The sequence below is a fragment of the Xenopus laevis genome, chromosome 9_10L, assembly GCF_017654675.1.
Source record: "Xenopus laevis strain J_2021 chromosome 9_10L, Xenopus_laevis_v10.1, whole genome shotgun sequence".
Taxonomy (NCBI): Eukaryota; Metazoa; Chordata; class Amphibia; order Anura; family Pipidae; genus Xenopus; species Xenopus laevis.
The window spans coordinates 133392083-133413607 of NC_054387.1; the positions used below are offsets into that span (position 1 = coordinate 133392083).

At 47.0% G+C, this 21525-nt stretch overlaps 1 protein-coding gene across 4 annotated transcripts in view; it reads right to left on the reverse strand.

Moving 5' to 3' along the window:
- Positions 1–19741, reverse strand: part of taok2.L (TAO kinase 2 L homeolog) — a 39304-nt gene extending 19563 nt beyond the window's left edge. The window contains exons 1-16 of one of the 4 annotated variants that reach the window (XM_041575604.1): positions 19594–19741; positions 10804–11004; positions 10605–10676; positions 10423–10524; positions 9141–9186; positions 8897–8993; positions 7597–7710; positions 6797–6888; positions 5571–5664; positions 4794–4875; positions 4508–4675; positions 4172–4378; positions 3267–3395; positions 2896–3132; positions 1644–1772; positions 292–495 (exon numbers count right to left, since the gene is read on the reverse strand). In XM_041575604.1, coding sequence (XP_041431538.1) covers positions 292–495; positions 1644–1772; positions 2896–3132; positions 3267–3395; positions 4172–4378; positions 4508–4675; positions 4794–4875; positions 5571–5664; positions 6797–6888; positions 7597–7710; positions 8897–8993; positions 9141–9186; positions 10423–10524; positions 10605–10676; positions 10804–10935 — 1905 coding nt within the window. In that variant the 5' untranslated portion in view covers positions 10936–11004; positions 19594–19741. 4 annotated transcript variants of the gene reach the window in all.
- Between the last annotated feature and the right edge of the window lie 1784 nt (positions 19742–21525).

Here is a 21525-nt window from a genome sequence, read left to right on the forward strand (position 1 = left end):
ACAATCCCACATGTCTCTCAGGTTCACTTGTCCTGTCATGGCACATCTTCCCCAAGTCTCCCTCTTGGACGCACCTTAAACTCCTCCTCATTCTATTTTCCCCAAGTCTCTCTCGGGAGCCCAGTAACTATTCCCCTGGCATTTGAAGTACACAGAGGCCCAAACAGCCCAAAAAATAGTGACGTCTATTGGAACTTGCAGCAGCCCCTCTGCCAGAACCCATAGACTGCCAGTCAGGGCCTGCTTCCCAATGTTCTTTAATGCCCAAGACATTTGTTAGGTCTCCCTCACCTCTCGAAGCAGATCCTGGTCCAGGTTGTGCCGTGCCAACAGCATTTTGCGCTTATATTGGCGGCACTGCAACTCAAAGTACTGTCTCTGTCTGCGCAGCAGGTTGGCCTCCTCCTCCGCCTGGTAGTGCTGCATGCTCTCCTTCTGCCTCAGCAGCCATTCCTGCTTCTCTCTTTTCGGGGTGCTCTGGTTCTCCTGCAACTCCTGGAAAGAAAAGGAAACATTGATCATTGGGAACATTTTGCAGTCCATAAATGGGGAAACACAGCATGATTATTGTGCGTTCATCTTTAAAATATGTTGCTGTTAGATAAACAGCTCATTGTGATAGTTCTATACACTCATGGTATAACAGCTGCCCCCATGGCTACACAGCAGCTTGTTTATATAAACTATAGTAGTACTTATCTGTTATCTACTGTGTATCCTGTGCTTGAATGGCTGCCCCCATGGCCACACAGCAGCTTGTTTATATAAACTATAGTAGTACTTATCTGTTATCTACTGTGTATCCTGTGCTTGAATGACTGCCCCCATGGCTACACAGCAGCTTGTTTATATAAACTATAGTAGTACTTATCTGTTATCTACTGTGTATCCTGTGCTTGAATGGCTGCCCCTATGGCTACACAGCAGCTTGTTTATATAAACTATAGTAGTACTTATCTGTTATCTACTGTGTATGCTGTATTTGAATGGCTGCCCCCATGGCTACACAGAAGCTTGTTTATATAAACTATAGTAGTACTTATCTGTTATCTACTGTGTATCCTGTGCTTGAATGGCTGCCCCCATGGCCACACAGCAGCTTGTTTATATAAACTATAGTAGTACTTATCTGTTATCTACTGTGTATCCTGTGCTTGAATGGCTGCCCCCATGGCTACACAGCAGCTTGTTTATATAAACTATAGTAGCCTTTCTGAAGCAAACACGTAACTTTTACCAGTGCAGGGCAAGAGTACATTTTTTCATTACTTTAAAACACTTTACATTTTTTGTGTCACTGGTCATTTAAACACTGTTCCCCATATGTAATAAAAGGCACTTAGTTTGCCCAGGAGCGGTAACCCATAGCCCCCCAATAAGATGTTTGCTTTTAAACAGATGACCAGTAAATTCAACCAGCTGATTGGTTGCTATGAGTTACTGCCCCTGGGCAAACTTAGTGCCTTATATTAGATAACTCCCTTAGAATGCAAGTTCTGCCCATGCCATAAATTCTTCCAACTCCATACGCAGCACATATGAAAACAGCGCAGAAATCTTATTGTAAAGTCAGCGATGTTGTCATTGCAGCAGAGTATTGCAGAGTGTTGCACCCCTAGAGCCGGCCCCTAGTAACCCCCTACCTCTTTCAGCTGCTCCTTGCGGATCTTGTACTGGCGTTTCTGGCTCTCGAGCAGGTTAGTGAGCTCTTTCTTTTGCTGGCCCAAGATATGTTGCTGGAATTTCTTCTCCTCCGTCATTCCCCCCTTAGCCTGGGGGATAATATGGCAAAATCAATCAACAATCTGAGCCTTCATTTCCTGCTTCTTCTGATCTAATTATATCTTTTCTTCCTCCTACCCTTGCTCCCTAGTTTCCAGCCCTAAGGTTCCACCCCAACCACACTTTTCTTTACACACTCCTCATCCCCTTGCCTTGTGACTGATGAATGTGCTGCAGTTCTGTGGAGCTCTACACTAGTGATGAACGGGTAGAAATATTACAGCATGAACCTTATATTTCCAAAGCCAGATTAAATGTTTAAAGGAGACATATAGGATAAATGAAAAAACCCTAATTGTGTAGGCAATTATAAGTAATATATGGTGTTGCTTTTACATGGTGCTTAAAATTAATATCTTTAAAAATAGCCCCTTTATTGGAGCTCCCTATAGATGTTCTCTGGTCCCTGTCTGTGTTTCACATGAGGGGTGGGCGTGTCCCTGCCAGAAGCACAGTAGGAGGGGGACAGCCAATCACAGCCCTGCAGTCACACAAGCACAGACAGGCTTCAGTTCCCTATCAGGTCCTGCTAGCTGCTGATTGGTTCCTGTCCTACAGTGCAGTGAGCTGAGTGCACAGCCTGGGAATTCGGGGAGCAGCAAGTGGAAGAGAAGGGAGAGATTATAAGGGATTTTGCAGAAACCACTACTTTTTTTAAGCACAATTCTTCTATATCTAAATGAGTATAATGCACTGGTACATTCTTATTTTTTATACAAAATTGTCTCCATTAAATATTTTAAAACCTGCCCCAAAACCACCCCGTGTGAGGACATCAGATGTGACAATGCTATGGGCAATGACATCACTGGATGGTGCTGGGTATGGCCCTGACCAGTCAAATCCTGGAGGTAGTTGGTGCTACAAACAAACCAATCCTGAGGGTTTTGGCCTAGTCATGCACATCACTACTGTACAAATTATTCTACAGTCCCCAATTCTCTGAGCTTCCCACGACCACAAAGCCATTATTATCAATCACCCCTGAACAGATAAATTAGGGTTGCATATTGGAACCACCATCCACTTCTACCCGATCTCCAAGCTCCTCCAGGTTGCTACTCTCCCACTGCACATCTTTCCTCTGTCCCAGTCTAATATTTCCTTCTCTACCTCCTTCTCGAAGATGGCCTGGTGCTTCTTGGATATCTTTTCATTCTCAGCAGAAAAGTTGCTCCGATGAGCCTCCAGCTCTTTGTCTAAGCGTTGCTGGTGCTCATCCAGTTCTGATTTCAGCTTGTTCTCCAAAGCCATCAGCTGCTTCTGGTGCTGTCGTCGCATGCGTTTGTAGCCAGACATCTGCTCTCTCAGTGCCGAGTCCTGCTCATGTTCCTGGATCTGTCTCGTTACCTGGAGGTTGTGCAGAGTGAGAGGCCAGTGAGCGGTGAAAAGCCAAAGGAAGGATTACAGGAGAGGTCAGAAGAAGTTGTAAAGCAGAGGAGAGCACCAAGACCTGATTCTCCTCTCTCACAATAATAACTTACCAGGGATGCTGTTCTGATAGTGGCAAAGTGGTCACGGTTGCGGCAATATGCCCTGCGCCGGGCTGCAGACGAGGACTGCTGGGCTTCCATCTCTGGCTGATACGGATCATCATATATATTATCATGTGCCTGGCAATGGGCAAGATACATATGAGCCGTGAAGGAAAAAGGATTCACAGGGAGCAACAGATATTATATATTAGGGATACACTGAATCCAGGACTCCGTTTTCAGTAGGATTCAGCCGAATCCTTGTGCCTGGCTGAACTAAATCCTAATTTGCATATGCAAATTAGGAATTAGGAACGGGAAGGGAAATCACACGACTTTTCATCACAAAACAAGTAAAACATTTTCCCCCCACTTTTTTGCATATGCAAATTAGGAATCAGATTCCATATTCGGCAGAATCTTTCACGAAGAATTCGGCTTAATCCCAAATAATGGTGCATCCCTACTATATATATTATATATATATATATATATATAAATATATATCTATCTGGGAACTGAAAACAGCAGACAGAAGCTATGGGGAGGGGGCAGAGTAATTTGCAGAGGACACACATATCTTGCCACCTAACTCCATACAATCTAGGGATGCACCAAAGCCACTATTTTGGATTCAGCCGACCCCCCGAATCCTTTGCGAAAGATTCGGCCAAATACCGAACCGAATCCTAATTTTCATATGCAAATTAGGGGTGGGAAGGGAAATTTTTTTTTAACTTCCTTGTTCTGTGACGCAAAAAAAAGCGATTCCCTCCCCATCCCTAATTTGCACATGCAAAATAGGATTCGGTTCGGCCGGGCAGAAGGATTCAGCCAAATCCTGCTGAAAAAGGCTGAATCCTGGATTCGGTGCATCCCTAATACAATCGCAGCACAAACACAGTGGAGATTACCGGAAGGCGATGAATGACGGAGCTGTTGGACGTCACTGTGTGCTCCCCCTCCTGCATCATTGCCATTTCTCCACTGTCATCGGAAGCATCGGCGAGGCTGTTGACGGAGCTGCTCTGGCTGCTGGCGCTGATGGACATGCTTGGCACTGATTGGCTGCTTTCCATGCTGGTTATGGTGCCTGTGCAGTGTAAGAACTGTTCTGCCTCCTGGGGATATAGGGAACATATTATTAGCCTACCTTTCCCCCAAGTTTGAGATGTACTCAAAGCCCCACATGCTATCAAGATGCCCCTTCATCTACTCCCTTTTGGACCCAACGCAGCGCTTCCCCTCACCTCCTCCTCCTCTGTAGTCTCTGTGTTTGGCCCATTCTGGGTGTCCTGGAAGAGGATTTTCTTCATTTTGCGGTACTGCAGATTATCCAGCTCTCTCACGGCATCCTTTGTGCGTTGGATCAGCTCCATGATGACGGTCTGTGGGCGCTCCCTTTGCAGGAACCGGTGCTGGGAACAAGATGGGACAAATGACTGTACTTAAGAGGGAGAGCATACGCGGAGCTCACACAAAGAGCAGTGCCTGGACTAGGACAGACCCCCCTTTACCTTCAAAACCCCCACTTACCTTCAGCAGCATGTCAGAGGTGGGTCTGTCCTGGGGGATCTTCTGCAGGCAGGAATCCACAAAGTTCCGAAAATATTCAGACCTAAAGAGATTGAGGCTCACAGGCTTTAGGCTGCTGCTTCCTGAGGCAACTGTCATACAATAATATACATTATGGGACAATGCACTCCCATCTGACTGGCCATTACTCTCAATGGAAGTTACACTTCTCTGCTTTATTCCCTTACCTATGCGCATTATGTCTGTCAATTAAGTGTTCACACTACTGCAAGTAGCACACCCACGTCTCACAGCTATTGAACTATTTATAGAAATATGCAGAATAAAAGGGACATTGGTCCTTTCAGAACAACCTGTGCCAATTTCATTAGCACCTCCTCATATGCGCACATGCAGCCCCTACACTGTCCCTAGTAATAAAGAAACATATACAAAAGATATCCTAATTAGAAAGCAGTGTTTTGTTCCCCTTCATTTTTCTACACGAAAACACATCCATACAGGATAATGTGCACAGAAAGTCTATATAAATGGTAAGATGTGTGAGGGCTGCCATACTGCTTTCCCTGCTGAGCTTTGATATCAATTCACTCCTGGGAAACAAACTGTCAGAGTACAGGGTTGATAATAAACAGTAATTAATGTAACGGGGGGTGATATCCTGTGTCCCTAAAATAATAACATTAAACTAAATAATATAATAAATAATATTCCCCCAGGCACAAGGCAATAACCCAGCAAGAGAGTTGTATTTTGTGTACGCAGGTAGGTGCTCACCAGTGGTTGGACTGTAGGACAGGAGACTCGTTCTGAGCGATGTGATATAAGGCACTCATTGCATTCATATTAAACAGGGGAGGTTTCCTCTCAGCTAGACAGGGAGCAGAAGAGAAGGCATTATATTGGCACGAGACTTGCACAGTATGGAGAGTGGACAGAAGCACAAGGAGTACAGAGTTGGACGAGGCTTCAGAGGAGCTTGGGAGATTGAATCAGTTAGCAAAGGGTTGGTGATGAGGAGAAGAAGCCTGGAGCAGGCTGGCACAGGGCTAGGGAGAGGTTTAAAAGCTCAGCAGAGTCTGGCTACTGGAGCACGATTAAAGGTGGCCATAGACGTAACAATTACGATCTTTCTTGGAAAAGAGGTCTCCAAGAAAAATCGTTAGTTTCAATACAGTCATTTGTCCCATCTTGATCCCAGCACCGGTTCCTACAAAGGGAGCGCCCACAGACCGTCATCATGGAGCTGATCCAACGCACAAAGGTTGCCGTGAGAGAGCTGGATAATCTGCAGTACCGCAAAATGTACAGCTGAATGGTCAGATGATGCCCACAGAAGCATAAATAAAGGCTTTTTAACCATTTGAAGAGTTGGTGGTGCTGTTCAATCTTCTACTACACAGTTTTGCCAATGGTAAGTGGCCATTGTAGAACGTGCACCATCTCCAAAGAAAAGTGAGAATCGATGTGCTGACTACTCTTCTCCTACTGAATTGTCAGATATACATATAGAAACAATAGAATTTCTGACGATTCAGCACTAACAATGTTAGTTCAAAGGCACCCAATTAAAATTTTCCATCCAGACCGATCAACGAGCCGACCGGTGTCCAAGTCTTCTGTCGATATCGGTCGGCTCTTTTCCCCCCATACAAGCACCGGATATTGTGCGAAAATTTGTTTCATACAATATCATCTGTGTGTCTATGGCCACCTTAAGCTCTGCACACAATAGATAGTGATAGTAATGGCCACACTTAATGCTTTGGCTACTGTGAGGTGCAGGAAACGAAAAGGAGGGGGCAGAGAAATTTCACAGAGAAGGCAGGAAGCCCGGCTCTGCAGGAAGTCACCATGGAGAGTGTGTATGTATATATATTTGTGTGTATATATGTGTGTATGTGTGTGTTGTGCAGGATGCAGCTCTGCACACAGCTAAGCACTGGGAGGGACCAGGAAACCAATGACAGATGTGAAACAGTCACTAACAGCCCAGCACTCACCTAATTCAATGCTTGTTATCCCCAGAGACCAGACATCCACCTTCCCATCATACTGTCCCTCGTCCATGGCGAGTATCACCTCTGGAGCCATCCTATAGAAAAGACATGTCAGCTGCACTGGACTCAACTACAGGCAAGTGCTGATAAACACCATCTCTAATGATTCTGCACCAGAATGTACAATATAGAGCAAATGTTCTGCATTACCACCTTCTATATATATATATATAACGTTTCGGTCCACGCTGGGACCTTTCTCAAGGATAAATGGCATGTACACAAACAGTGCTTAAATCCCTTTAGAATTGGCGCCAAATATGACCGCCATATTGGCGCCAATTCTAAAGGGATTTAAGCACTGTTTGTGTACATGCCATTTATCCTTGAGAAAGGTCCCAGCGTGGACCGAAACGTTGGATATGCATTGTGAATAAAACACATCATTTTTTTCACCAAGAACTGTGGAGTGCGGGTCCATCCTTTACTACATATGCAAAAAACTTGACCAACGCACCATATATATATATATATATATATATATATATATATATATATATATATATATATATATATATATATACACACACACACACACACACACACACACACACACACACACACACACACACACACACACACACACACACACACTCACTGGCTGTGCCCCTGCACCCCCCATCATACATTGCAACAAGACAAATTCTGATTACCCGGGCGTCTCATATTAAAGGGATGGTTGGGCAGTTTAGGGAAACTTTTTGTAACATGAAGACAATTTGTGTACTTAAAAACGTTCTCACCAATATGGCGTCCCCACAAAAGAGTTGGCTGGAGCCATTATAGAGGCTGATCCAAAATCTCCCAACTTCACCAGTCCTGGCTCAGTAAGAAGGATATTCCCTGCCTTCACATCCCTATGTGGAATAAAAATAAACATACAAGGGTGAACTGGTGGGGAGGAACTGGCAAAGGGTGGGAAGAGATATCACAGGCAGAAGTGGGCGGGAGGAGAGGCTCAACAGTAGAGGTGGGAGGGTAGGGAGGAGACAAAAAGAGGTGTATAGGGAGGAGACAAAGAGAGGTGTATAGGGAGGAGACAAAGAGAGGTGTATAGGGAGGAGACAAAAAGAGGTGTATAGGGAGGAGACAAAGAGAGGTGTATAGGGAGGAGCTGAGGAGAGGCAGGAGGAAGGGGAGAGACAGGCAGGTAAGGAGGAGTCAAGAAAAGGTGGACAGGGAGGAGCCGAAGATAGACGGGTGAGAGAGGAGAGGCCAAGGAGAAGCAGGCAGGGAGAAGTTGAAAAGAGGTCAATAGGAATGAGTCAAGGATTGTTGGGTGGAAGGAGAGAAGCCAAAGAGAGGTCGTGGGTAGGGAGGTGTTGCAGAGAGGAGAGTGGTAGGAGAGGAGGGCAGTACGGAACACATTTTAGGACATCCTCAGGGGAAATCTCTCTCCTGCATGCACTCTCATAAGACAGAGGAATGCTGCATCGCCTGCTTTTTCTCTCACCCATCCTCAAAGGCTGACGTCACACCTCTGTCCTGGGTCCTCCGTCCTCAGCCTGGTTTAGGAGCAGAGGTCTGGGGCGGGAGGGCTTAGGACTGAGTCATGAAGGGGGAGATCGCAACAGCATATGAGGGCAACACGGAGGTGTGACTGCAGCCTCTTCAGATCAGTAAGTAAAATAAGAGGCGAGTCTGCATATGTCTTCATTAATAGAGTGCACGCAGGAGCCCGTTTTCTCCTGATAATGTCCTAAAATCCGTTCCGTAGGGCAGAGTCAAAAAGAGGTGGTTAGGGAAGACTTAAGACAGGCAGGTAGGGAGGAGTCAAGAAGAGTTGGATAGTGAGAAGAGGAGGCCAGAGGTACAGGATGAATGGGGAGGCAAGGGCGAGCAATACCAGCAGCAGGAGAGAGTTCAGTGGACCAGAGGAGGAATGGAAGGGTGCAAGAGGGAATGGGGGGCAGGAATGGGAAGGCAACTAATTCAGGACTACAGGGACAGGGGGTGGTGTTGAGCAGGCAGGGAAATAAAACAGAGACATTGCACAGATAGAGCATCAGTCTATTAGACAACAACAGCAGCTCTGACTCTTACCGGTGGATCATGTTGTGGTTATGGAGATAGGCCAAGCCTTGCAGTGCACCATGGGTAATAGCAGCAATTTCCATCTCCTGCAAAGGTTTCTTGTGCACTGGTGGGAAAGCAGAAACAAGACAAGCAGATAAACACTCTCCCACTGGATTTCATATGACGTCTCCCACATTAAACTCTTAACTCAAACCAGTTGGGAACAAAGGGGAAGTTAGGGCTTTAGTGAATTAGGCAGGAGGACACTCACCCTCCAGGAGATCAGAAGCAGATCCCAGGCAGTACTCCATCACCAGCTACACAAGAGACAAACATTAGCAGGGAAGGGATCAGGGTGATACCAGGATTAATTACAGACCTGGGGCCCCTCGTACTTTATTGTGGGCTCAGGTGAGGGGAAGGCAGTTATGTCAGTGAGAGGAGGGGGTGTTTGGCAGTGATGTGTGCAGCCTGCAGGGGGGGCTATTGTACTTGCTTGATCTGTAGCACAAACATGACACACACACACCTCAGTACTTTACACACACTTAGATCTCTGAGTACTTTACACACACACTCAGATCTCTCAGTACTTTACACACACTCAGTACTTTACACACACACACTCTCAGTACTTTACACATACACTCAGATCTCTCAGTACTTTACACACACTTAGATCTCTGAGTACTTTACACACACACTCAGTACTTTACACGCACACTCAGATCTCTCAGTACTTTACACACACTCAGTACTTTACACACACAATCAGATCTCTCAGTACTTTACACACACACTCAGTACTTTACACACACACTCAGATCTCTCAGTACTTTACACACACTCTCAGTACTTTGCACACACACTCAGTACTTTACACACACACTCAGTACTTTACACACACACTCAGTACTTTACACACACACTCAGTACTTTACACACACACTCAGTACTTTACACACACACTCAGTACTTTACACACACACTCAGTACTTTACACACACACTCAGTACTTTACACACACACTCAGTACTTTACACACACACTCAGTACTTTACACACACACTCAGATCTCTCAGTACTTTACACACACTCAGATCTCTCAGTACTTTACACACACACACTCAGTACTTTACACACACACTCAGTACTTTACACACACACACACACACACACTCAGATCTCTCAGTACTTTACACACACACACTCAGATCTCTCAGTACTTTACACACAGACACACACTCAGATCTCTCAGTACTTTACACACTCAGATCTCTCAGTACTTTACACACACACACTGCCAGCAATGGGCAGGGTAGTGCAGCCGGTGTATCAGATGAGGGGGTGAGTGTGTTGTATAACCTGTTTGGACAGGGGTCATTCACAGTGTAAATGTGCAACTGTACAACAAGCTCAATGTGTGGCCCTCATGCTGTTGTTAAAGGGATGAGAATCAGCAGTGTGGTAATGAATGGCTCAGCAGGAGGGTATAGGGCTCCATCCCCAAACCTATAGACATATAGGATTAATCCAGTCAGGCCCCTACTTACCCAGGCAGTGTGCTCCCTCAGGTAACATCCTTTATACTCAATAGTGTTTGGGTGTCGGAGCTTTTGGAGGAACTTTACTTCCTTTATAATGTCCTGCCATTTCTGTTGGACACAGACAGAGGGTTCAGAGGAGAAGAATAATCCCATTAGCCCCATTATTCCCCCCGGCTGAGTGCACCCACCTCATTTGATTGCTTCCCACTGTACGACATCTTCTTAATGGCCACAACCTCATTGTTACGGATATCCCTGGCCTGGGAGAGAGAAAAGGGGCAGCGTGAGGGTCAGTAATGGAGATCCGGGGTCACAGAGAAAGATACAAGAGCAGCCATATTGTTTGCTTAGTCAGTAGCAGTCATAGAACCAGCACTGAATACTCACAAAGTAAACTGCTCCGAAGCTGCCATGTCCAATTTCTCGAAGGTCAGCGAAGAGTTTCTCTGGGTCATCTTTAAAAAAGAGCTCAGCCACCTCTGGGTCCTTCAGGTTGCCGGCCCGAGCGTTGGACGGCATGACGAGGCCCAGAGGGAGCCCCCCGCGGGACAGCGCCACCACTCCCTATGTAGGGGGGACCACCCGAGGCTGTGGATAGGAGATGAAAAGTGTTGGGGGTATACAGACCATCCACTCAGAGAAGAAACATTCTGTATCAACCCTGTGATTGGCTGAATGGCACCTGTAGGGTCTTGTGTTTGATTCCTGATATCCATGGGAGATAGTTTACCTGGAGCGTGTGGGAGGGATGGGGGCATGACAAAATCTCTGTAGAGCGCCCCCGAATGGCAATTATTTCGCTTTCTACTCCCACACCTAGTTTTACTGCCACCCAGATTTCTACTGAGCGCACGTTTTTATTTGGGTCAATTTCCCCTTTATATCACAGCATCTACATCCCTGGCCAGGCCGTTTAGATGGAGACAAAGCCTCGGCGGGTGCCACACAGGAGCCTGTGGTTATGGGAGAGGCCCATAATGCTTTGCTCAATCAGGCCCAGGTCTCAGTAGGAGTGTCATTGGAATACAGCACTTCTTAGCATGGGGGGGATACTGATTGATTTGTTCATTTAACCAGTCCCTTTCTCTTTTGCTTTGTACAGCCGGTGACCTGGTCTTTAATCAAATAAAAAAACAAACAAAAAAAAAAAACAACCATGCTAATAAACGCACCTCCTCCCCCAAGTCCACTAAGGGAGGTGATAGATTTTTAGGCACCCACCCATGATAATTCCACTCACTACAGACCCAGGGCTGGCAGTTTTCTTCCAAAAACGCAGCGGCCAAGTCTACTTTTCTCCTTTGTGCCGCCATACTCTTCATGTCCCAGCATCCTTTGCGCCTCCCTGAGCAAGCGCTACAGAAAATCTCTGCTCATGTGCAAAGGAGGCTGGGACATGATGAGTATGGCGGCACAATGCTAAGAAGAAAAGTACACTTGGCCGGTGTCAGAGGAACACTGGTCCAGAAGCTGAATCTGTTTCCTCCCATGGCAATTGCTGGGCGGGGCTATCTCAGGGACTAACCAATCATTCTAAATCTGTCCCCTCCCATGGCAACTGCTGGGCGGGGCTATCTCAGGGACTAACCAATCATTCTAAATCTGTTTCCTCCCATGGCAACTGCTGGGCGGGGCTATCTCAGGGACTAACCAATCATTCTAAATCTGTTTCCTCCCATGGCAACTGCTGGGTGGGGCTTTCTCAGGGACTAACCAATCATTCTAAATCTGTTTCCTCCCATGGCAACTGCTGGGCGGGGCTATCACAAGGACTAACCAATCATTCTAAATCTGTTTGCTCCCATGGCAACTGCTGGGCGGGGCTATCTCAGGGACTAACCAATCATTCTAAATCTGTTTCCTCCCATGGCAACTGCTGGACGGGGCTTTCTCAGGGACTAACCAATCATTCTAAATCTGTCCCCTCCCATGGCAACTGCTGGACGGGGCTATCTCAGGGACAAACCAATCATTCTAAATCTGTCCCCTCCCATGGCAACTGCTGGACGGGGCTATCTCAGGGACAAACCAATCATTCTAAATCTGTCCCCTCCCATGGCAACTGCTGGACGGGGCTATCTCAGGGACTAACCAATCATTCTAAATCTGTTTCCTCCCATGGCAACTGCTGGGCTATCACAAGGATTAACCACTCATTCTAAATCTGTTTCCTCCCATGGCAACTGCTGGGCGGGGCTATCACAAGGACTAACCAATCATTCTAAGTCTGTCCCCTCCCATGGCAACTGCTGGGCGGGGCTATCTCAGGGACTAACCAATCATTCTAAATCTGTTTCCTCCCATGGCAACTGCTGGGCGGGGCTATCACAGAGATTAACCTCTTGTTCTGAACGTGTCCCCTCCCATGGGACCTGCTGGGCGGGGCTATCACTCAACCTCTTGTTTTGATGAGTAGGTTGGGTGCAATGAGCTGTATGTGCCAGTACATGAAAAGTCCCACAACTGAGATCAGACTCACAGGCCGGTAACCAATAGACTCACCCAACTACCTATAACATTCACCAATAAAACCGGCGGAGCTTCATTTGGTCCCTCTGAGATCTGCATAACCCTTGCCACATGCCAATCCACTCTCATTCCATTTCACTAATAGAATAACCAATAGAATAAGTCCTCTGTACCTAAACTGCAAGCTAAGAGCACAAAATGTAATGTCCCAGCATGCTCAGCAAGGCTACAAATGAAGGTTAGTCCATGGTGATATACAAACAACTGTGGGATATGAAGGAACCTTCTGCGCGCTACAACTGGGCTCCTAAGTATTGCTGCTCAAACCCCAAAGCATCTGCTCATTTGACAAAGTTGGCCAACAAGAGGGTCTTTGCCCTGCCACCCACACACAATCTCAATCCTTCCATTCCCACCCACACACACAATCTCAATCCTTCCATTCCCACCCACACACAATCTCAATCCTGATATTCCCACACACACAACCATCTCAATCCTTCCACCACCCCCACACATCTCAATCCTGACACACACAACCATCTCAATTGTGCTATTCCCACACACAGAATCTCAATCCTTCCATTCCCACACACACACAATCTCAATCCTGATATTCCCACACACACAACCATGTCAATCCTGCCAATCATGAACAAACACAACCATCTCAATCCTTCCATTCACATACACACACACACACAACCATCTCAATCCTTCCACCCCCCCCACACATCTCAATCCTGACACACACAACCATCTCAATTTTGCTATTCCCACACACACACAACTCAATCCTGCCATTCCCCCACCCACAAACATCTCAATCCTTCCACCCCCCCCACACATCTCAATCCTGACACACACAACCATCTCAATTTTGCTATTCCCACACACACAACTCAATCCTGCCATTCCCCCACCCACAAACATCTCAATCCTGCCATTCACACACACAACCAACTCAGCCCCGCCATTCCCACACACACACAACCATCTCAATCCTGCTAATCCCACACACACACAACCATCTCAATCCTGCCATTCCCACACACACAAACAACTCACCCCCAGCCAACAACTAACTGCCCCCTGCAAATCCCACACAACCAACTAAACTGTGCCCTCTCATTTCTACCCTGCACTGGCCACTAACCCCTGTCAGTCTGACCCACAGCTGCCACCGACCCCCTCACAGTCCCACAAAGCTACTCCCCCTGGAAATCCTACTCAGTGATGTTAACTAACCAGATGCCAGTCCTTCCTAGAGTTGCCCACTAACCACCTAGTGCTGCAAACTAATTCTAACTTCCATGTTAACCCTAATCCTGCCAGATAAATGCATACAACAGTGACCAGCTAATCACAATATGCAGCAAATACAATGCAAAGAGCATCACTCCATTAACTCTTCCCCTGCAGAGCATCACTCCATTAACTCTTCCCGTGCATATGACACTCCTGCACAGTAACTTGCCCCTAGTGTGTGCAAATGTTATAATGGACCTTACTGGGTCATATAAATACTCTATATAAATAAAAGGTAATAATTACCCAGGCCCAGACAGTGACAGATCCGCAGAACATCCCTCCATTACTCTGATCCAGTAGCAGAAGTACAAAACCACACTCCGTCACCATAGAGCATCGCTCCTTTATACCAGACCACTGGCAGAGCTGCAGAGCATTACTCCAGTACCAATGGCTGCAGAGCATTGCTCCCTTACCCCTTTTACCCTATAGCTGCCAGAGAGCAGTTGTGAATGAGAAGGAGAAAGCATAAGAAATCTTAGAAATTTCTAGTCCCACCCCCTCTGCTGACGGCCCTAGTTACAGCTCTGTCATTGGTTCCAGCTGGAGGGCACAGGAATCCTGCCCCAACCACCGCCTCCGACCCACACACTCCTCATATAACATTGCCGCACTCTGCCAACCAGAAGCAGCACAAGGACAGTGCCTGGCATTCGGCTCCCATGGGCTAGTGTCCCTTGTATTCCTTCATAAACTAGTAGCCAAGTGCTCCCTCCTGACCCCAAACACCTCCAGGCAACATGCCCAGCCCCTCTCTCCTGCACACAAACCTCATGCGCAACAGACCTCCCTTCTGCACCTCTATTCCCTACTGGCACCGCCCCCAATCGCTTCAGCACCGCTACCCTCCTGCCAGTGCCCTGTGTTCCTTATGCACCACTACCCATAATGCCACTGTCCTCTCTACCATCTGTACCCCTATCTAAAATGGTACTGTCCTCTCTACCATCTGTACCCCTATCCAAAATGGTACTGTCCTCTCTACCATCTGTACCCCTATCCAAAATGGTACTGTCCTCTCTACCATCTGTACCCCTATCAAAAATGTTACTGCCCTCTCTACCCCCTATACAAAATGGTACTGTCCTCTGTACCTTCTGAACCCCTATTCAAAATGTTACTACCCTCTCTACCCTCTGTACCCCCCTATCCAAAATGGTACTGCTCTCTCTACCATCTGTAGCCCCTATCTAAAATGGTACTGTCCTACCTTCTGAACCCCTATCCAAAATGGTACTGCCCTCTCTACCTTCTGAACCCCTATTCAAAATGGTACTGTTCTCTCTGCTATCTGTACCCCCTATCCAAAAATGGTACTGTCCTCTCTACCATTTGTACCCCCTATCCAACATGGTAATGCTCACTCTACCATCTGTACCCCCTAAGCAAAATGGTACTGCCCACTCTACCATCTGTACCCCCTATGCAAAATGGTACTGCCCTCTCTACCTTCTGTATCCCTATCCAAAATAGTACTGCCCTTTCTCCATTCTGTAACCCTATTCAAAATGGTACTGCCCTCTCTAACCTCTGTATCCCCTATCCAAAATGGTACTCTCCTCTGTACCTTCTGAACCCCTATTAAAAATGGTACTGCCTTCTCTACCCTCTGTACCCACTATCCAAAATGGTACTGTCCTCTCCACCTTCTGAACCCCTGTCCAAAATGTAACTGCCCTCTGTACGGTCTGTACCCCCGATCCAAAATGGTACTGCCCTCTCTACCTTCTGTACCCCTATCCAAAATAGTACTGCCCTCTCTCCATTCTGTATCCCTATTCAAAATGGTACTGCCCTCTCTACCCTCTGTACACCCTATCCAAAATGGTACTCTCCTCTGTACCTTCTAAACCCCTATTAAAAATGGCACTGCCCTCTCTACCCTCTGTACCCACTATCCAAAATGGTACTGTCCTCTCTACCTTCTGAACCCCTGTACAAAATGGTACTGCCCTCTCTACCCACTATCCAAAATGATACTGTCCTCTCCACCTTCTGAAACCCTGTCCAAAATGGTACTGCCCTCTCTACCCCTATCCAAAATAGTACTGCTCTCTCTACCATCTGTACCCTCTATACAAAATGTTACTGCCCTCTTTACCATCTGTATCCCCTATCCAAAACGGTACTGCCCTCTCTGCCTTCTGTACCCCTATCCAAAATGGTACTGCCCTCTCTACCATCTGTACCACTATCAAAATGGTACTGCCCTCTCTACCCACTATACAAAATGGTACTGCCTTCTCTCCATTCTATACCCATATACAAAATGGTACTGCACTCTCTACCCTCTATACAAAATGGTACTGGCCTCTCTACCTTCTCAAACCCTATCCAAAATGGTACTGCCCTCTCTGCCTTCTGTACCCCTATCCAAAATGGTACTGCCCTCTCTACCATCTGTACCACTATCAAAATGGTACTGCCCTCTCTACCCACTATACAAAATGGTACTGCCTTCTCTCCATTCTGTACCCATATACAAAATGGTACTGCACTCTCTACCATCTGCACCCCTATCCAAAATGGTCCTGTCCTCTGTACCTTCTGAACCCCTATCCAAAATGGTACCATTCTCTCTACCATCTGTACCCCCTATACAAAACGGTACGGCCCTCTACCATTTGTATCCCTATCCAAAATTGTACTGTCCTCTCTACCTTCTGAACCCCTATCCAAAATGGTAGTGTCCTCTCTACCTTCTGAACCCCTATCCAAAATGGTACTGTCCTCTTTACCTTCTGAACCCCTATCCAAAATGGTACTGTCCTCTCTACCATCTGTACCGCCTATCCAAAATGGTACTGTCCTCTGTATCCCCTATCCAAAAAGGTACTGTCCTCTCTACCTTCTGAACCCCTATCCAAAATGGTACTGTCCTCTCTACCTTCTGAACCCCTATCCAAAATGGTACTGTTCTCTCTACCATCTGTACCCCCTATCCAAAATGGTACTGTCCTCTCTACCATCTGTACCCCCTATCCAAAATGGTACTGTCCTCTCTACCATTTGTACCCCCTATCCAAAATGGTACTGTCCGCTCTACCTTCTGAACCACTATCCAAAATGGTACTGTCCTCTCTACCTTCTGAACCCCTATCCAAAATGGTACTGTCCTCTCTACCATCTGTATCCCCTATCCAAAATGGTACTGCCCTCTCTACCCACTAACCAAAATGGTACTGCCTTCTCTCCATTCTGTACCCATATATAAAATGGTACTGCACAGTCTACCCTCTGTACCCCCTATCCAAAATGGTACTGCCTTACCTTTTGAACCCCTGTCCAAAATGTTACTGCCTTCTCTATCGTCTTTACCCCCTATCCAAACTGGCACTGACCTCCCCTTCTGTACCCCCTATCCAAAATGGTACTGCCCTCTCTACCTTCTGTACCCCTATCCAAAATGGTACTGCCCTCTCTCCATTCTGTAACCCTATCCAAACTGGCACTGACCTCCCCTTCTATACCCCTTATTCAAAACGGTACTGCCCTCCCTTTCTGTACACCCTATTGAAAACGGTACTACCCTCTGTACCCCTATCCAAAACGGTACTGCCCTCTCTCGATTCTGTAACCCTATCCAAACTGGCACTGACCTCCCCTTCTGTACACCTTATTCGAAACAGTACTGCCCTCCCTCCCTTTCTGTACGCCCTATCCAAATTGGTACTGCCTTTTCTCTACTTACTCTACAACCTCACAGTCCTCTCGTTACCCTACGACCCCGCGGTCCTCTCTTTACCCTACGACCCCGCGGTCCTCTCTTTACCCTACGACCCCGCGGTCCTCTCTTTACCCTACGACCCCGCGGTCCTCTCTTTACCCTACGACCCCGCGGTCCTCTCTTTACCCTACGACCCCGCGGTCCTCTCTTTACCCTACGACCCCGCGGTCCTCTCTTTACCCTACGACCCCGCGGTCCTCTCTTTACCCTACGACCCCGCGGTCCTCTCTTTACCCTACGACCCCGCGGTCCTCTCATTGCCCTACGACCCCACAGTCCTCTCATTACTCTACCTCCCCCACAGTCCTCTCATTACTCTACCTCCCCGCAGTCCCCTTATTACTCTACAACCCTGCCCCAGGAACAGGGGGCGCTGACCCCATTGGAATTCTGACAGTGGGTTAAACAAATAGCATTGCAGCTAGAGGTTGTAGTTCAGCAACATCACAAGGGCTGACAGACTGTCACAGAGCAGCCATACTATTGCCCAGCACTGTATATATATATATATATATATATATATATATATAGCCAGAAGCAAGTAAATCCTGTATAACAATCCCATGCTCCTTAGCCAGGCACACAAAGGGGCACATATGTAAAACCACTAATTAGATTTGTTTAATGCCATTCCACTGTGTCCCCCCCCATCCCTATCTGCCCCACATCAGATGAGCTGACAGGTACAAACAACACAGTATATAATCATGGCGGCAGCAGCGGGCAACTCTCCAGGCCCCTATAAACTACAAGTCCCGCCTACACAACTTGCTCCTCCCCTGTGATTATTGCCCAAGTGCAGCCAATGAGCAGCTCATATACACGGGCCGCCCTTTCGTTCCATAAGGGGGAGGGCACATGGGGCAAGTTGTGGCTGGGAACTATTTTATTTGCAGCTATTGGACAAACAGATATTACCTTTTAAAGGAGAACTCCACCCAAAAACTTTTTGTTTTTTTCTCTTGTTTTTTGTGAATTTTACCTCCCCAAGATCCAATCATTCCTCATTCCTCATTCCTCTAGTTTTGTGCAACTGATCGGTGGGTTCTTCAGATTGTCCGCACTGCTGCTTTAGACTGTGGCATTTACTAATCAGAAGAATGAGGAATGACCGGATATTGGGTCTTCGTTGAATATAAAATAGATCTTGGGAGGGGTCCCCCCTATAAATGTCATGTTTTACCCCCCAGTGGTGACATGGAATTGGGGAGGGTCATTAGAGGGGGTGAGACTGGACCAATAATGGGGGGGTGCAGTTGTCACAAGAGAATCCCCCCAGTATGAGACACACGTGAGCTCACCCTGTCAGGAAGCTGTTGGGTAACACAGGGTGGGGTGTCTGCTCTCAGGCCAAGTCTCACACACAAATGTCACTGGCCTATAAATACACACGGCACCTCTACTGACAACGCCTGGACTACAACTCCCAGCATTCCTACCGAGCGGCCGACTGTGAGCGGACGCAGCGATTAGAGCTCAGCGGGAGGGGCGGAGGAAGGGGAAGCGGACGCAGCTGGAAAATAGCGCAGGCTGAGGGATATTACATGCAAATATGGAGCGGCCGCAGCGACCAGTCGATCCCGCCCCACTGCAGCTCGGGAAACTCTCACTTGCTAATCGCCCTTCCCGTCTCGGCGGAGGGAGAAAGTGGGATGGGGACCCGGACTCACCTCTTTTATCGGCTGCGGCGGATCCGCCGCCAGCTCGGGTCTGCATTCACTGACGCCATTACGCGTGACGTAGGGGTGCGTTTCAACTGATCGTCTTTCCCAGCCGCCATCGTTGACGTGTGACGTCGTGCGTTCCAAGGCCAGACCCGCCTCCGCAGCTATCTCAGGCCAGGGGATAGAAAGGGCACGTGGTGCATTCGGGCGCGCTTACGTCACACGCGAAGGAGAAGCCAAAATGGCGATAATGTGGGGGTAAAGAGGGTCAGTATATGGGGGTTATCATAAGAAGGTACTGCGCTATAGTTCATTAGGAAAGGGAGGTACCTGGTGAATAGTTACCATGACTAGTCTACCCTTCATCTGTGCTCCTGCTGTCAATAAACCTCTACAACCCTTTTAGGAGGTTGTTTTATAGAAAGTGTAACACACGTATGTGAGTTTATTATAACCCCCTCCTTACAGTGTTATGTTAGTGTAGATATGTTCCCTAATAAATCACAAACTGTTGTTCCGCCCTGTATCTATCTCTGGGAGAAAAAACCCTACGCCCCACTCCACAAAGACCCCCCTCCCTCCTCCCCTCAGCATAACTGCACCCAACCTTCTACTTACCCCTCGGTGCAGATTCATGGATCGCAGTTCACGGCAGCCATCTTCGGGGTCCAATTAACCCTAGTAACCATGCATGGACTTGAATAAGACACTGGAATATGAATAGGAGAGGTCTGAATAGAAGGATCACTAATAAAAAGTTTCAATAAAAATACATTTGTAACCTTAGGGCAGGGGCACACGGGCAGATTCGGGGAGATTTAGTCCCCTGGCGACTTCGGAAATCAAAGCACCTTGAGTGCATCAGCGTTTTCTCATTATATCGGGGGAAGGCAGTTCTGGGAGATTGTGGCCCCGCAGAAGAGGTGACTAAATCTTCCCGAATCTGCCCGTGTGCCACTGTCCTAACAGAGCATTCGTTTTTTAGAAGGGAGTCAGCGACGCCCATTTGAAAGCTGCGCAGAAGAAAGAGGCAAATTATTATAAAACTATAAAAAATAAACAATGAAAACCTATTTGGTAGGAATTGGCCATTCTATAACATAATAAAAGTTACCTTAAAGTTGAACCACCCCTTTAATAACAGTGCAAATAGCCCCATTTGCACAAACACCCAGCGCCTATAAAAGGGTACGTGAGCCCAAAAATGTCATGTTGTTTAGGGACAGAGAGCTGCAGTTATGGGCAGTAATACTGGGTCTCCTTGTGTACACAATATTGTGTATAGTGGCAATGTATGACCAGTTTTGCAACAAAACAAACACTTTGCACTGGTGTTTGGAGTCATAAATGAGCCTAATTGTAAGAGGAGAATCTGGGGAGTTTGTGTATAGAAGTCACAGTGCTGATGCACATGTCACATTGTACAGAAGTAAGAGAAGAAGTACATTGTTATTAATATGAACTTCCCCTTGAATCCCGTAGAGCTCATATATATATCTACACATATGTGAGTATGAGCCAATGAGTAACATCCTGCTGTGTGCCGGAGCCATTGGGTACAATAGACTGAAAGGTAAAGCAGGGAGTTTCCTGGCAGAGCAGGAAGTCAGTAGAACAGAGCGTCGCTTCCCCACCGCATTCTTTTCACTGGATTTCACATTTCTTAAAGGCACGGAGATGCTAGTCAGGCGTTTCCATCCAATAAAGACTATGTTTCATTGTACAGTTTGCTGTAAGGATCATATCCTGAGGCAGTTTTACCTTTAGCTGCAGGTCTAGATTGTTATCTTTGTTTATTGGCTTCAAATGTCCCCAAAATCCCTCCCTTTAAACACTGTACTACAGGCCTGCCATTAGAGATCACACTGTTTAGTGGATAGGGCCCTGTTCCCCTGGAGGCTGCTGTATCAGCAATATACTGTGTATATATATATATAT